We start from the raw sequence: 18,788 nt of genomic DNA on the forward strand, positions 1-18,788 counted from the left end.
TGCATCACAGCCACTGCTTGAGCCTGGCAGAACTCTAACTGCTCTGCTGTGTGCTTCTGCTATTAATTAGAAGCGTGTCTGACACCTCAAACAGATCAGTTCTCTGCAGCACTTCCTTAATGAAGGCATACAGCACTGCCCAGCACTGACAGACGCCATTCAGACAGATGTCCAGCCCATCACCCTCTCACAGAGAACAGATTTCTTAATGGTGCTTACTGGGTGACATCTGCTTGAAAGGCAGAAGCCCACATCCCTTCAACTGCACACAGCTTTGTTGTAAAAATCATTGTTCTACATCAACTACAGTTCCTTACATTTATTGAAGATTAACAAAAGCTTTTTTTCTTTCCTTTTCTTTAAAGTATTTCACCTACGACTTCATGCTTTCTTGTAGACAACCAAAGACAAACTGCAAGAAATTATACCCTGTGTTTATTTTGTATAATTCTGTATGTATGTATCCAATTAGACAGATCTCTCAAGATGCTTCAAAATTACCATTAGTAGACAGAATGCTCCATTAAAAATTAACATCTGCATGTCAAATAAGTGGTGTTTGTGGCATCCACATTCCATTTTTATTGTAACAGAAAAGACAAAGCAAGAGAGGTGTGCATTTTCACTTTCACCGCTAGCATCTGAAAGGAATGAAGTTTGCTTTAGATGACAAAACCTCATTTTTTCTGGTGTTTTACATAATAGTCAGGGCAAGATACGGTAGTTGGTTTTCTAATGGGTTACTAAATACAAATGCAGTGCTTCTTTGATCTCTCTATGGCGGGCTTTAGAGATCCACCAATGCATGTGGCATGGTGAAGGTGCTCTAGTTTGGTCTGTGCTGCCTGAAAGAAACCCAGCAGGAATTTTGTCCAGAGACTGACTCTTTTGGCGCCCACATTGTGCTGAACAGTGGGCCGCTGGCTTGGCTGCTGGGGATGGCAGATGGTGTCATTTGTTGTGCACCTCCACCTCACAGCAAACCTTACCAGGAATGCTGCCCGAGGAGGGGAGGGCAGCACTGGGAAACGACACCTGTCGCTTCTGCTTCAAGTCTGGCTCCAACAGCACAAGAGAATGTACAGAAATCACCGGAGCAGTCCAGAGACTCAATACATTAGCAAGAGTAAGAAGGAAGCAAAGAAGCCAAAGAAAAGCACAGCATATGGCTTATTAAATAACCGCACTCAACTTCCAGTAAGCAACTGAAATATTTTTCTTCTGTTAGAATGGAAGCCTTTGAGCTAAAAAGTTTAACAGCAAAAAATAATATATCAACTAGGAACTAAATTAAAACTACTTAAAGTAGTTTGATCGTGCCAACAGCACAACATCTAGACTAACATCTAGACATTGGAGGTAAAATATTTATCATTCAAAATATGGGAAAATACTGGAAACTCAACATTTCTGCAAATGTCATGCTAATATATAACACAAAAACAATGACTGCCAATTGCTGAATCTTCAAGATAGCACAGACAAATTCTGCTGGTGACTGCAAAGTCATACTTAGTTTGAGAATATGAGATAAACTAACAATACTTCTTGTTTCTGATTTCACCACTTAATGAGTAATAATTGCCCAAAAAATACTACTCAATACGCAAGAAAACAAGCTTTATAATATTACAGGAAGTAATTCAAAAGATTAAGCTTTCAAGTTAACAATCATTATCAGTAACACTCCTGGCTTTTATTTTCCATACAACCTTCTGTGCGTGAACTGCTGTCGCTGCTGCAGTTCTGCTGTTATACTGTAAATTATAACCTGTGCAAGATGCACAAAGCATTCTTGTCTGAGGCTCCTTTGGCCACGTGGCTAAACAAGGAGCACGCTCAGAGCATCTCTGTACTGCCTTAGCACTTTCCCACTATCACATCACAACAGCACATAGGAGGAAATGGTGCACCATACACAGCGCCTGTGCAAAAAGGAACAACAAAAAAGCAGTGCTCACTGCTCTGCCCTTGGAGCACAGGGTAACACAACTACCCTTGCAGAGCCCAGAGCTAAGGATGCAAAGGTTTCACACAACAGCTTGCTTCAGATTTGAAGGCACCAAGACAAGACTCACTGGACCAGGGTACAAATATTTTCATAAGTTTAAGGTGTTTTTTTTCTAAAACATTCTCAGATAAATGATAATCCTTATTTCTGTACTTGAAGCAGTCTCCAGCCTCTACATTCCAGCTTTCTGGAATGTCAAATCCTTTGGAATAAATTCAATTTCAATTCAGTTTTTACTTAGGGAAATACCAACCCAGAATAATGGGTCTGACAAGAGTTTACCCAGCTTTGCTAATTATCAGGCCTCCTGTTGGAATTTCACCCTTTCACAACAAGGCAGCTGAGTGCAACTCTCAGCGCTGCCATTGTCACCCTGCAGCAGCTACAGGAGAGGTCTCAAAAGCCTTTGCCCTGAGCTTCCCTACCACCTATAGCTTGTTTTAAATAGCTCCTAGAAACAAAGCACAAAAAATCCACCAGTTTGTGTAATCGATCCAATTACAGGGCACAAAATCTTTTTCCTACTGTATGGAACCTACTTCAGCTAGATTATCCCTGCCAACCCCTGCAATTCTGTGACAGTCCCTAACCACCCAAACCCCTTTTCCCAGAAGCAATGCATCTTGTATTCAGCTCAATGGAATCTCCTAGCATTACATTCACATTTGTACCAGAAGCCTCAAAGTTCACCAAGCACTGCTTACCTTGCTGCTGTGTGAAGCCCTGCTCATTCACAAATGTAATACACCTCTGTATTTTTGCAAGTATTTTAACTACAAAACCATGGCAGTTGGTACTCCTATAATCTTTGCAGCTATGGTGATGGTACATGATACCAAGAGTTCATGAAAGAGGAGAAAAATGTTTAACAATAAATATTTAATTAGTACCAGGAAAGAGTTTGTGCTTTGCAAGCATCACTGTCAGTGCTAATGCGAGCAAAGTCACTGCTACAAAAAGAAACTGCTATGGAGAAATCCCCCATTTTGTAATGCCAAAGTCCCCACTCACTCCAGAAGCCACAGCCTGGCTGGGGTGGGCACGGTCTTCAAGTTTCCCCCTGCCCCAGCACTGTGCCCAGCCCCACATCCAGGGGTCTGGGGAAATACTGCTGAGTAGGTATAAGAGCAACCCATACAGTGTTTAGTATACATGTCTTACTGTGCCCCCATACATTATTTACCTCCAGCAACCTTTACTAAAGCAACACTGAACAGCTCAGAAGCACACAATGCTGCAACCCAAAAGTTACTTCCTTGAAGGCCTTCATTTGAACATGGGAAACTCAGTGAATTCCTATAGAGTCTATTGGTACCGTTTTCTATGCTAGTAAATAAATCTGTCAGCAGAAGGTACTGAGGCACTACAACACTGCCTTTTTCACAGCACTGGTGACATCTGACCCTTTATCTCTGTTATGTGCTCAGCCATGCGTTTGTTTTATTATCCCTGTAGATGCTGCTGTGTATGTTCCAAGCACGCTTTAAATGCAGACAGTCACATTTCCAAACATGTAACAGCACTTTGTTTATTCTTCCTTATTTTGCTCCTCCTTTATTTACTGGAAAAACAGATTTATACTTCTAGAATAAAAGCTAGATGATATCTTAGAGCCTAAAAATTTAATTGTTAGATTACAAATTACAAAGAAATAAAAGATATTAAATACAAAACTTATTTTGAGCAAGTTCAGTCAATGAAGTCAGAAGACTCTCTGCCCAAGTAGCAAAAAAAAATGCAAACAAACAGTGTGAACCATTTAAACAAGGTATTTGCTCTATACTTCATTATCCAGGAGAGCTTCATAGGCATTAAAGATAACAGTAGGTACTATTACTGCTTTGGAAGCCTGTTCTTGTGCGCCTTTTCAGTGTATCTGAAGATAGACCCAGTTTCTCATATAACTTCTGCTAGCATGTTGTTAAATGCCTACCAGGCACTGCCGGGCCTGTTTCCCACAAATAGGTTTCAGTGCTTTTCAGCAAGCTAAGCTAAACTGCTTTAATCTCTAAAAGAACCAATGTGGAAGTGATCCTTTTAAAAAATTATTTGGAGGAATGAAAGCATTTGGTGAATACCAATTTGAATTGGAAAAAAATCGTGTTGATCACTGCACACTGGTTTTACTTTGTGCACTCAATCAGTAAGTATTAGCTCTAAAAGGACCACTATAGAAAGAAGCTGCATCATGTTTAAAGATGACAAGGTAAGCTTCAAAATGTTTGAATTAAATTTTTTTCTGTATTCTACAAACACTAAACTGATTGCATTCAATTGTAGACTGAAATTTCACGTTTACTCAGAACACGGCTTTTAAAGCTCGATTGCTTTGATCAAGAATAGCAGGCAGCAGGAAAATGCACGTCATTCAGAACTGGCTCCAATAAAGTGGTCCATTTCCCACCTTACCCCTGAAAAACACATGGGCCATGAAAGCGGAATGATACGACTCATGCCTGTTGGCAATATTGCTGTCATTGAGGCTTCCAGAAGAAGAACCAGTAGGTCCCCAACAGCTGCAGGGCTACGTAGATGCTATGGCTCTCAAAGAAGCACAACGTAATGGACATGTTGTGAAAATCATTTCAGAGTATTCTGAGCCTTTTCACTAATTTCCATTTTTTATTTCCATTTTTTCAGCCTCTATCCATTATTGCTTTTGACAACTCCCACATATTCCCCCAGACCCTACAGGTGTCTCCATAGCACACTTGCCCCCCCCGTAGCTCTTTCAAGTCTTTTCCAAACAGCCTGTGATAACACTCCGTGCTCCAAACAGTCTACTCTTCGACCAGCAGGAATCTTGTCTCAGTCACCTTCAACCAGAGACCTGACCCAAAACTCCACCTGGCATACTAACAGCCTTCTGGTCAATAGGAATAAATAGTTTTCTTTCCGACTTTCACAAAAATCTATAAAAATCTCAGACAACATAGTCTGAGCTGACAAAACAGCATAGCTCTTGTGCTCTATAATCTGTGGTATGCTATACTAAAATACATACTGTGGTCATTCAAATTCTGAGGATGCTGATACTGAGCATGCAAGTATTTTCCCCACGATGCCTTACAGACAAGCATGAAGAAAAGAATCAAAAGATAACTGTTGTAATTAAGTGTTTGCTTTTGTATGGTCTGCCATTTCAGAACATGCCTTGAGGGGCTGGAATTCTCAGCCATCCACCAGCCTACAGAAAGAAACATGCAGCAACAGTAAAAAGCTATATTAGAACCAAAACATACCTGAACTCCATGTATGGCAAACTAACAGTGATTCACAATTCAGAGAAGCAGATTATGATGGCAGCATGCCTGCACAAGACTTTTCACCACGGTAAATCATTTAAGAAGTAACTATAAAGAATCAAAGCATTCTCTAAGAGCTAAATATGTCAGCTGCAGGCAGACTACAAAGCTCAAATCACACTGAAAAGTATTTGTTTCACAAGCAACGTAGTAAAATGACAGTAGTTAAGAGTAAAGCATGTATTTCATTTTCACATGAGAGGTATGCAAAGTTAGAAAGAAAGTGTTCCATCTCTCTTGCATTGCACACAGTAAGTTAAAAAAGAAGAAGAAGAAATATGTTTTGTTAGGCTCACCTGCCGTGATGTCGTCATCCACTAGATCATGCTCTTCCTCCTGAACTTTTGCCTCTGTTCCCAGTGAATCTGGGCTTGCGGTAGCAGTTTGAATGGCTTCCGTGGTTACTCCAGCTGAAAAAATAACAGCCAAACACCCATAAGTCAGTGGTTTTCTTAGATAACAACCCTGCATTAGGGAAAAATAAAGTTATCTTCCGTTGCAATGTAGCACTATAAAGTGCAGATGAAGCAAAGATAAACTATTTTCTGACTTCCTGTAATACAAACCTTTCCTTTATAAATGTTCTCCACAACGTAGCTATCTCATATACTTCCTTTTTATCTTCTAGTATGATTAAAAGGATCAAAAACACAGGGACATTACATCCTATTTACCTGTAAAACTTGAGTTCTAGCAGAACTTCTCTTACATCTCCTATTAATCCTGCATCTCTCCCATCAAAAAAGGGCTCTTTCCATGCCACTTTCAGAATACACTCCTTCATCTGAGCCATTCTACATAATTTGGTTGTGATCTATGAGTTAATTGCTCTCGCAAATAGTATTATGAACACTAAATCATGCCATGTAACACCACAGGAGTTTATCATTCACTGGTGTATACTGTGCCCAGCTTTAACCTTTATGAGACCCTGTCCAGACCTTACTGCAATTCCATCAAGGCACTATGAAAAGAAGCGTTTTGCTAAGAGTGAAAAAGGACAGCCTCAAAATAGTGTTCCCAAAGAGCTTTAGGAAAGCTGAAGGAGCAGACTGAAGAGAGCCCAGATAAGATTTCTTTCCTCCTGATGTATCTTTTATGTCAGCTATCAAAAATCTTATTATATGAAGAGATTGATGCTTTCCTGATCATGGCATTACGTTTGCCATCTACAGAGGCATTAAGATCCCATTAAAAAAGGACTACAGCCCTTTGTCAGCACCAAGCAAGCTTCGAAAAGAAATAACAAATCTGGAATGCCTTTTGCTGTGCTACCCCAGGCTGTCATCTAGCAAAGGGTGACCAAGTCCTGCCTACTCCTCTGCTGCCCCTCTGCCATTTGTACAGAGTAACAAACGCACACATTTCTTCAGTTTGCAGTAGTTTTGATGTGATAAATGACTCTTCTCCAAATGTAAAAATATGGCTTATAAGTGAAAAGACAACGGTTCATAATAAACTACATAAAGAGAAGCTCTCTCGTGGGTTTGATCACGTACAATGTTTGAGAATCCACATCTGAAAACCATTCGATTCTGAATCTTCTTTGAACCAGTTCAGAAATGTTTCTGTTAAACACTACTTATTCACAGTCATACTCCTACCTTCTGATAACACATGCACTGTCTTACACAGCAATTTCATTTCCAATGTTTCCTCTGACATCATTTCTTTATAAAGAAACTAGCAATTGTTCATAAATTTCTCATTACATCAGTACCAGTAAAGCACTGCCAATAAATGTACAACAAGACTGGGGAGTTTGATGCCATGATGAAGCTGTTTCAGCTCATGGCTGTCTCCCATGTGGCCCTTTCTATCTTCCATAAGGATTCCATGGTTCCAGCACTGCACTGTCAAAATGCTTTTCAGATGGACAAACACCTTGGGTTTGTTAAGAATCATAGAATCATTAAGGTTGGAAAAGACTTCAAAGATCATCAAGCTCAACCGTCAGCCCATCCCCATCATGCCCACTAAACCACATCCCTTAGTTCTCACATCACCTCTTCCATTGCATTTTATCCTCAGGTTGATGAAAAGTAGCTGAGCTTTCATATTAGACATGCTACATCTAAAGAGCTTAGCAAGACCAGCAACAATAGAGTGAAAGGACAGAAATGTTTTTGCATGAGTTGGTTCTAAGCACAGCATACAAAATATTAGAAGTCCCTTAGAATATTATAGAATTAAAATTAAAATCTAAGCACAAATCATTTAATTCTGCTCTGTGCTGTGAGACCTCACCTGGAGTGCTGCAAATAGATGGGGAATGCTCAGCACAGGAGAGATATGGACCTGACAGAGCACGTCCAGAGGAGGGACACAGAAATGATGTCAGGGCTGGAACACATCTCCTATGAGGACAGGCTGAGAGCTGGGGCTGTGCAGTACGGGGAAGCGAAGGCTCCAGGGAAACCTAAGAGCAGCCATTCAAAATTAAAAGGGGGGCTTTTTTAAGAAATAACGAGGCTGACTCCTTAGCAGGGTCTGCTGCAACAAGACAAGTGGAAGCAGTTTCAAACCAAAGGCAGGGAGATTTAAATTGGATACAAGGAAGTCCTTCATAATGAGGGCGTGAAGGCCCTGGCACAGGCTGCCTAGAGAGGCGGTGCTGCCCCATCCCTGCAGACAGCCAAGGTCAGGCTGGATGGGTTCTAAGCACTGATGGAGCTGTGGGTGTCCCCGTGCCCTGCAGGGAGAGGGACTAGAGAGCCTTTAGGGAGCCCTTCCGACTCAAATGATTCTATGGCTCTATGATTACAATTCCTCATTTACTGTAGCATCATAAACTGATTGCTCAATTACTGCATCAAAATAGTGCTGTGCAGATCTATTTCATTTATTCCTTTGTGCTTGGCAAAGTAAGAACTTGCAGGGCAGAGTGACCAACCACATGGATATACAGCAGTCTCTGAGGTCAAATCACAGTATCCTTACTTGGTGAAAACTCCCATTTAAGTAAACTGAAGTTTAATTATGTTTTACTCAATTAATCTTGTCTTAAGTAAAGCTTCCTAACAGAGATAGATACCTATGTTTACATATTATATATTATAGATCATATATTAATAAAAATGACATCGTATTTATTATAGACTTATCACATTTATTTTTGTTATCAAAATGGGTTATAATCAAAGTGAAGAAATTTAGAAGCATATTCTTAAGTTGTCCTCTCTTGAATTGCATGCTGACACATTATTTAAGGTTTCCACTTTACAAGAAATAATAATTTGATGCAGACGTTGGGTTTTAGCAATATGGGAAGCACCAGCAGCATCCAGACCTAATTTTTAGGCAGCATTCACTGGCAGCAGATTCCTGCCTGGAATTAATTCAGTGCGCAGCACCCGATCGATCTGGCAGCTCCCAGCGCACACTGCCTGCCTGCCTGCAGCATGCACACAAAGGGCACGGCCAGATAACCTTTTGCTTTCCATTAAAGACATAGGAACCATTTTTGTATCTGCAGTAACACCACATATTTTAAAACACATCAGTCTCTGGGCTGCTGGGTGGGCAGACCTCATGCTGCAACATTCAGGGGTTCCTCTGCATGGGGCCTATGAAACACCTGCCTCAGCATTTTCAGAAGACATTACACTGAGCAACAGAAAAAACAAGATACAGGAACACAACATTCAGTAAAGAAATCTGTTAGAAAAGGGGAAAAAAACCAAACCTATCCTTTGCAGAATCTATCTTACACTGAAAAAGTCTTTGCTCTTCACAATGAGCACGTAACAGAGGTAACATTTTTCCCCTTTTGAGCTGAAAACTGTTCCTCATAGAGAATGAGCTACAGACTGTGCAGAAACAATCACACGTTGTGAAAACAAGGAGCAGGTAAAGGCTACGTGACAATCTTAGCAGACAGAACGTGAAGCTTCCAAAGCTTCCCTTCCTGCACAAGCCTGAGAAATAGCAGTGGCTAAACCAACTACAGCATCTCCAAATCATGATGTCACGTTCATTTCATCCATTTCATATTCATAAACTACTGTATAACAGCTGAATATAAAAGACTATAACTGTAACATATTATATATATATAATTATAAATAAGACTAAATGGGTACAAGACAAGCTCAATAAACATGCTCTGGATTGAGTAAATAATGCAGGGTTTTCCCCTTCCTTTCAGTTCACCAAAAAGTTTGACGTGAAATAAGGATTTGATACGAAACAGGAATTAAGTTTTAAGAAGGAATCCGACCCTGATGCTGATCCTTTAAAGCCGTAATTCTCTCAGCTGGATACTCAAAAACAAGGAGGGAATAACACACATGATACAAATTGGCTGACCTCCCTAGTTAGGACTGTCTACAATTGCACTCCTGCACAATCGCTACACGAAGTGATCAGGAAATGAGCACACCACCGGGCACTGACTACATTTCTGCCCTGTGGAAATACTTAAGTTGCCCTATTCATTGTGCTCCAAAGCGCCAGCTGACTCCGCTGAGATCCTCAAAATGCAAAACTAGGTATGGGAATAAAACCTGCCCAAGCACACAGTTTTAGCATTAAGTGGCAGCATGATTCAAACACAAGTTCAAGGAATTTCTATCTCCATTGCTTACTATGCTCTCTCTTGCATCAGATAAGAGATTATTAAAAGACAACCCGGTGCAAATTTGCCTTGCTGCTTTCCATGCACATCAAGGAGTAGAGAGGCATGCACACACGTGAGATCCCAACAAATACAGTCCTGCTCCCAGTTGCTCTTGGATCTGTGCACATACACAAACGGAGAGAAGATTTCACCTCCCTTTGCTACCACCACACTCCTGAGACATTCCAGAGCCAATTAAATGCATATGACTAAATATATCAGCAACAAGCTTCTATTAGTGGTTACATTTGTTTCACTTATAAAGGAAACTGCTATGTCAAAGAAAAGCACTTTTTCCACATCACATTTACAAGAACTGTTATAATGTAGTAAGATGGGCTGGAGGGAAACATGCTGATAATATTCTATGCCTCTCTATTAAGCAAGGACATAGGAAGATGTGGAGGATGAAGGAAACAGAGCAGCACTTCTTGAACTGTACCGTACTCCATCAATGTGCCTTTCCAGCACTAAGCTGTATTTTTCAGAAACTCACCACATCCATTTGGGCCATTCTGAGTAATTTTTATCTCCCTCGATCCCTCACCAGATCTTTTAAAAGAAGGAATCACTTCCATCATGTGTTATACTGTAACCAGGGGAACATCTGTATACTTTGCCTACAAAAGCCAGCTCTGTAGTTCCTCGTTATTTTTCATTACTCCAACCTGACACCACAACCACTGCTCTTCTTGGGGTGCCAGCACCTCTGTGGAGGCTCACACAGCCAGTAGCACTGTTAAACAGCCTTCCAGCTCTGCCATTCAGAACCACACACTCAGGTATAATTCCAGTGTGCTACTCATTACCTGTTTTACACGTTTTCTGTACTACTGCTTTCAAAATACTGAGTGTCTGCATTCAAGTCATCCATTCACCTACACTCCACACCCGATCTCTCCCTGTTTTTTCCTGTTGTAAAATCCTGTTTGCTCTGATAGATAAGTAAACCCTATTCTAGTGTTAAACAAATGTTTTGATCTGTTAATAACTAATAAAAAAGCCAAGTATTGCCGTATGCATTCATGCTGTGTGTATTGAATTGAATGCATAGAGGATACAGCCTTTTTTTATTCCACCCAGCCCATCTTTGGCAATGCTGTATGCACACATGCCATGCCCACAGCCCGTGCAAAGGCAGGAGAGCAGAACTAAACATTCCGCTTCCAACTATGCACACGTGGCACACAACTCCATCCTCTTCTCATCCTTCCACACTGCAGAGTTTATGTAACGCAAAGTACCGCAAACAGAAAATGTTGGGGTTAGTGAGTTTGCAGTTGTTTTCCAGCATATTAAATGGTAATTCCCGTTTTGGAAGCAGAGGCCCTACATACACTTCAACAGTAAGATTGTGCCCATGACCTTGCACCCAACAATGTCACTGTAGAGAAATCAGCGATCATCAACAGCTGCTTCAGAAGTTACTGGAGGGCAATTGCAGCTATACCCCACAAACTCAGCACAACCAGTCTCACCAGAAAAGCACTTAAAAACTAAACCCAAACATTCAGAACAGCATCGGTCTCCATCAGTTTGAATGAAGGCTCTTTGGCATGTATGTACAGCACACTCCCACTCCTTGCTGGTGGCCTGGCTGCACATCTGGCTGTGCAGCAATACCCCTTTATAAGGCAAAGGCTGCACACCTGAAGGCTGCAGTTAACACCAGCAAATCCTCTGCACCACACGAACATACTGCATCCTGTGAGATTTATGCATTCAATTTAGATTTAATAAGATTATTACACATTTCTCCAAAATCAATCCTATTTGACAGAGATCTTTCCCTGAATAGAAGCTACGTTCTTCAGCAGAAGAATCACAATTAAAAAAAATGAATGTCTACTACTTTACTTTTAAGGTAAACATTCTCATTTACAAGAATTAATATATTTTTACTGCTTTCTTACATATGGCAGACATGTCTGTACATCATTCTAGAAAGGAAAGACTGTGAACACATGAATGAATGGAATACTTATATACTTACATAGCATATCACTGAATTACTGCAAGATGTATATACACAATTATGGTCAGAAGCTTCATGTTTTAGTAAGTATGTATGTTTCATGGTTCAAAGTACATAGAAGACTTGTGCCTCACTAGCATTAGATCCCATTAAAATCCTTCTCTGCCCACGAGCCAAGTGTTCCAAATACGGCCAGTTATTCAAAAATATATGTGGTTATCATAGGCTGTAGAAAACGTACTCAGAAGTTTCCTTTAGCATTCCACCTACAAGTGGAACAATTTAACTGGCAGTATTTTGTCAAATGACAAATGTCATTGTCATATTTGTCAATTGTGATATTTAAAGTTAATTCAGTCAGCCCAATTATGAAATCAAAATACTTTTTGTTTCAAAGTTCCAAGGGCTTTATTTGCTTTTTAATTTGTTCTTTAGTAATTCATTTGATTTCTTCAGTTAATGCACTTACCCAACAAAAAAGAACCAAGGTCATGAGGATGCTAGAAAACTACTGCTACTAAATCCAGTACTTTCACTTATAAGCACATTAAACAACAGAAATTGTTAGAGAACTACACTTGCAGCAGTATTTTAAATTATGTGCTAGTAAATATGCAAAGAAAGGAGGCGTAGCACATAATAAGGTAATTGTGTTAGTACAAAAAACATCAGGAAAGGGGAGGGAAAGAGAAAACTACAAAATGGAAGAGAACATGATAGAAAGGAGCTGGTAACAGCACATCTAATCTGGCATTTCAATAAGCAAAGCCAAGTCAGGAGGATGGTGTGAATGATGGTGTGAAATTACCAAAAAGAGACTGCAGAAGGCTGAAGGAAATGACGTACTGCTACTTGCAATGTATAAATTTATAAATCATGAGAGAGATTAGAAAGGAACAACTCTGATTCTTGATATGCTTCTGTTACAGTTTAAGAAATCTTGGCAGAACACTGGAAGATGCATCTTTCACACCCACTCTGCAAAATGAGCTTCACCTTCTAATGCCCTGAAGTCCATTAACTTATAGTTTTAGGCTTTTATGAATGTGATAAGATAGAAAAATGTTCCGCATTTCAAAGGGAAATACTGTAATCTCATGCACACCCAATTAACCATGAACATAAATTACTGTCTAATGAATCCTTGATAACTGTGGAGCCATCTTCAACCAGTACCTCCCAGCAGCCCTGGGTAACCATAGGTTCTGAACATCCAATGAGGCAAAAGTTGCACCAAATGTCCAACACACAGCAAAGGACACCTCCTACATACAGCTGCATTAGCTCCTTCCAGAATCCTTCTATACTTCGGGGATGCCAAAGAATCCCTTCATAACCAATTCTATAAACTTATTATAGACTCTTTGGTAATTATATCAGCCTTTTTCTAAGTAGGTTTCTTCCTTGAAATCTCCAGACTACAGCCCTGCCCTACAACACTAGTAAAAGTCTTCACAAAAGACACTGCACACCCAATGACGTACACTGGAATGCTCTATTTACCTAATCAACACTGGGGACCCCAAGCAATTTCATGACTATGACATTTGAAAATTTACAGAAATTTTCATGAGTGACTCAAATTCCTCTTTCCCTAAGCCGGCAGAACTGCTATTAAGTTGGTTTATGGAATTTCTTTTCTCCTCTTTATCTATCAACAAAGTTGTTTTCCAATTAATCACAGTCACTTACGTGATATGACACTGTCAATGTACTGTGGCAAATATGGAGCCCAAGCATCAATGGTCTCCTTCCGGCCTGCCTGCTCAATCCTCCTCAGTTCCGCTAGCAGCAGGGCCTGGGCAGCTTCTCTTACCTATAAACCAACCAAAACATTACAGAAACTCAAACATTAAATATTTATCAATATGCTATCAGTATAATATAGATAGAACAACAAAAAACATCACTTAAAAGAAATTTTAAAAAAAAAAAAAAGGATTGCATAGGAAAATAGGTTTTAGAAAACCCACATTTTTCCCCACTCTTTCCCAACTTAAGAACAGAAGCAAGACGGTCACAAATAGGACAACCCCCAACTATGCTGACTCCAAACAGAGGACGAAACAGCCAAAGACACTGTGAGAAAACCTTCCTCAGCAAAGAGGCTACTTCAAATCCCCAGAAGTGAATGGTAACTAAGGTTTCCCACTGAAAGGAATGAGGTGGCTCACATGCCATCAAGTAAACTGGTCACTGCCATTTGTAGAAAAGCAGCGCTGATGCACTGAAACATCACCAAAATTCTAATTTTGTGGGAACAATTTGTGATCAGCCTTCTTTACAACAAAAGTTGTCCAAAATTCCAAGATAAGGAGCAAATAAATAATTTTTCTAAATATCAAAGGTGGATGTTGGAATACCACAGCAAAACAAAAGTCCTGAAGGAACAGTTGTTAAATGAGATGATCTCATTTGTGTGCAATGTGGAAGACAACAACGTGTACACAAAAGGAAGTTATGCAACTCGATCAAGCTAAGACAAAAAACCATGGGCAAGCAGGGACCAGCAAAACGTTAACTTGACACCTCAGGATATCCAGAAACTGGTTTCTTTCCTACTGCTTACCTGCTTACAAATCCTAATTAGTTTCAAAGCAATTATCCTCTCAGGAAACCGTAACACAGTATATCCTATCTAGCAGAAGAACAGGCACCCAGCTAGCAAAAAGCCTATTCCCCATTAAGTTACAAGACTGCTGAAGACCCACAGCCTATAATCCAGCTCTGTTCCTCCTTTCCTACTCTGAAAGCTGCACAGTCAACGAAAATTTTGCCACAGTAGCACAGGTGTAGTGTTAAGGCCTAGCAGTCATTTATCACACTGTTGGTGACAAACCACTTACTGACTGCTGTACACAAGCTCCAACAAATTAAGCAACTCAGCAGTCTCTTGAGGAAAAAAAAAAAAATACGGGTTAGTTCTTGATCCTTAAAGAGATTCATAACAGAATAGGATAAATTTCAATCCAGGCATTTCTTTAGAAAGACATTTATACAGTGTATGTCACAAAAAAGGTAAAAAAGAGGAAAAAAAAAAAAAAAAAAGAGGCACAAATCATTTTTTCAACAATTTGAAAGAGGTTAACTGGAAAACTGACATACTGAATCTAGAATCAACAGCTACATGAGCTTGTGTCAGAAAGTACTTTTTATTAAGCTCATTTTACCTTAATATAAAAGCCACCAACATCTGACAGGTACATAAAGCTGCACTCTGCATAAATAACAACCAAAGTAACAAAACATTCAAATACTGCAACACACAAATCACTTCTGCCTGTCCTTCCACATCCTCACAGATTGTCCCCTCCCTGTGCCCCAAGGCAGAGCAGAGAGGGTTCTGCTGCTGAGAACTGGGATTCCCTGAGGTCTCCCTTAGTGATTCACTCCTGTTGCAGTGGAACAAGGCTGCCATCCAGTGGCACATCAAAAGAGCCATTTCTCATCAAAACAATGTACCACTTAAATAAACCAAGACTTGAGAAGACTGATATTTGAAAGCATGTTATTTGGGGCTTTTAAAAATAAGCATTGGGGAAACAAACAAACAAATGCATCAACAGAAAATTACTGTTTGTCAGGCATACAGGCTGCTCACACATGTGAGTGCCCCATCCCCAGAGAGCCCAAGGACATGGATGGGCCCTGTGCAGCAGGAAAGGGCAACCAATCCACAGCAGAACGGGGCTGGGGGTGTCTGGGGTCTCTTCCAACCCAGCTGGTCTGTAATTCTGCTATCCTACAAACTCACCTCCAGGCAGCGGTCCTGCCATCTACGAGCCAACATCTCCAGAAGAGGAGGCCTAAATTTGTCCAGACCCAGCAGGTCAGGAAGCATCACGCAGTGCATGGCAGCAAGCTGGCTCCACCCTGTTCAAACACAGAAGAACACATCAGAAGCACTGTTTCTTTTCATCCTCTCTCATAAACTAAATCTAACCACACTGAATCACAGCCTTGAATTTCAAACTTGCAACCCTCGGAGTACATTCAACACATTAAATACTAAAAAGCTCCTAAGCACAAGCCACAGTGAGTTCAAGACCAAATCCAATGATCCGTTGAAACTTTAGTTTCCATTATTTTCACATAATGTGCTACATGCAAGTTTGATGCCATTCATTTAAAGAAAGCTAATCATACAAATTACCAGTAGGAAGACTATATACTTTTTAAGGAGGTATGCCAGCACATCAAAGCACACATTTGTCCACTAACCCCACTCTTCCTATCTAAGCCTGCTTCACATGGGAAGCCTGCAGTATTATTTAGTTAAAAGCAGTAAAGAGGAATATATCAACCTCAAACAATACAGATCCTAAAACTATTGTAATGTACACAGTGCTCTTAGTATTATGATCTGCTTTCACTTGAGAAGCATGAGAAGTATTTTCAGTGAGGATACAGACCAAAGAACCATAGAATGGCCTGGGCTGGAAAGGACCATAATGCTCATCCAGTTTCAACCCCCTGCTGTGTGCGCAGGGTTGTCAACCAGCAGACCAGGCTGCCCAGAACCACATCAAGCCTGGATCTCCACTTTTAATTTGTCAGCAATGGTGAACACAAAAATCTCAGTATGCTAAATACCAAAGCTTTTCATGATGCTTCAAGGAAATTAATTAATACCTGAAATTCCTACAACAAAGCACAAATTTATGGCTTAGCAATACAGCATCAAAGCAAAGGTTTAAAACAGTTTCCCTGCAGTGATACAGGTGCTTTGGGTTACTTTGGTCTGTATTAGGCTCTTTGTGCGTGTGCACCAATCTTTAGGGCAGAAAGTCATTCATCAGAATGGAGGGGGAAAAAAAATTAAACACAAACCCCAAGTAGTCTAATCAAGCAGTTCTTGTCTTCATGAGCACTACTATTCAGATTTAAGTGATGTGAAGCTCATTTTGGCTCATTTTCATATATAAAGCATCACAAAAGGTTTAGCCCCCTGACTTGTGCCACAGGCAGTCCCAGAAGCTCCCCCAGATCCAGATGGAGCTGAGCCTTCACACCAAGGGGCAGCAGCTGTACCCACATGGAAGTAAAGCAGTGGGACACAAACAGTGCATGGTGTGGCTTCAGTCACTCATGTTCTTCCTACTTAAAAAAGGTTCGTTATCTTGTCAAAAAGCAACAGTAAAACCAGGCACAGTCTGAAATCCAACCTTTGACAAGGTCACTGAGAACTGAACTTTGGAAGAAAGTCCTGGACAGACAAACCACATCTGTACACTCTCTAACAGCAAACTATGTAAAAATAAACTCATTACCTCTGTCTTTGAAAAGAAAAATACCTCTGTACAACAAATTAAAGTCACATCGTAACAATGATAAGGAACATTAGTTGAAAGTAAAAGACAAATAGATAGAAAAAAATGAGGAAAGATACCTTCATTTACTAAGAAACAGGTATGTAAAGGAGGAGCAGTGTCAGAGCCAGAGTGACCAGCTTCAGTGCTAGAAGAAACAGCAGGAGCAACTTGCAGAGGAAAGAAGAAGAAATAAAGAGGAAAAAAAAAAAAAGAGGAAAGTGAGGATAGCAGCTTCTGAAAAACAGATTAGTATCACCAAAGAATGAAAAACAAAACTGTGATAATACTAAACTTAAAAAAACAAAAAACTTCTAGGCTTTACGAGAAGCGGAGTGTCAGTGAGAAGAAAACATGCAGCTACAGAAAAACAGTTTCACTAACATAACTCTACTGGGGGCTCACTTCAGCAACATCGTTGACTGCGCATTTCAAAGCAGGAGTTTTGCTTCTGTTTCTGGGTTTCTTCCCATATCAAGACAGATTTAGGATCTGTACTGCTCATTACAACCAAACAACAACCCAGAAACGATCCCTTCCAAACCTGGGCTGTCCCACCTGTTCATCTAAAAAGCCACAGAACATATTGCTGATGATTATTTTAAATATAGTTCCATTTTAAATCTCACCCTGTTCAAAACAAGCTTGATCTTAAACCAGAGAAAGGGCTGAACACATGAATCAGACGGATGTAAGGCATCCAGGGTAACACTACAGGCAAGCAGACAGGAAAGCATGTGCTCCAAGCAGCAGCTGTGGTGTATTTACTTTGTAAACTGTGTGATTTCTTGGCAAATGCAATTTAAAATCAGTTCTAAACATTATACTTCCATAATGCTCATTGTTGAACTTTATCTCACATGAAAAGACGTGCAGACACTATTGCATACACATGCTACAACCAGAGGTCAATGTGGAGATTTAGAGGTCCCTATCTGACACTTCCTTCCTGCTGAGAAATTACCATATGTCATGCACAAGCATCTTCAAATTAATCCCCCTCTTTTATTTCGTTGCAGAACAACAATGGGTTCAAGCTCCTGAACAGATTAAGCATTGTCTTCTGTTTGCGTTTCATGCAGTGAACTTCTATTGTCACTGGAGGACATCTGCATCAGGGACACTTTGCCATGCCTTCCACATGAATGCAGCACGATGGCACGTGTACATTGACAGCATGAGCAGCAGAAGTCACTTCACAACAAAAACTGGTTTCAGCAGATGTATAAAAGAAGCTGTTTGATTTATGGGAAAAAAAAAACACCTAAAATTTGTGTTGTTTTTTTTTTTTATTGTTTTGTTTGTTTCTCAAAACAAAACTGAAGACTTTGAAATTTCTCCCTGTTATTGTTCTGTCTGCAACAGACAATAATTGTAACAGTCACTGTGATAGAAGCAGCTGGCCCAACAGCAGAGTAGCACAGAGATGTGCCGAGCTCAGGGCAAATACAGGTCAAATAGATGGACATCCAGCATGTCATACTATGCATTAATCGTATCTATACTAATTGATTTTTAAGAAGCACTGGTAATTTATGAGCAGCAAGACGCTGTAAGTAGTACACAGTGG

At 40.2% G+C, this 18,788-nt stretch overlaps 1 protein-coding gene across 3 annotated transcripts in view; it reads right to left on the reverse strand.

The window, feature by feature from the left end:
- WDR7 (WD repeat domain 7) overlaps positions 1–18,788 on the reverse strand; it is a 106,863-nt gene that overhangs the window by 59,609 nt on the left and 28,466 nt on the right. For 2 of the 3 annotated variants that reach the window (XM_015887228.2, XM_015887227.2), the window contains exons 17-20: positions 17,299–17,388; positions 15,664–15,782; positions 13,602–13,725; positions 5,613–5,726 (exon numbers count right to left, since the gene is read on the reverse strand). In XM_015887228.2, coding sequence (XP_015742714.1) covers positions 5,613–5,726; positions 13,602–13,725; positions 15,664–15,782; positions 17,299–17,388 — 447 coding nt within the window. The remainder of the gene's footprint in view (positions 1–5,612; positions 5,727–13,601; positions 13,726–15,663; positions 15,783–17,298; positions 17,389–18,788) is intronic. The other variant, XM_032441438.1, reaches the window with a different exon arrangement.

The sequence above is a fragment of the Coturnix japonica genome, chromosome Z (assembly GCF_001577835.2).
Source record: "Coturnix japonica isolate 7356 chromosome Z, Coturnix japonica 2.1, whole genome shotgun sequence".
Taxonomy (NCBI): domain Eukaryota; kingdom Metazoa; phylum Chordata; class Aves; order Galliformes; family Phasianidae; genus Coturnix; species Coturnix japonica.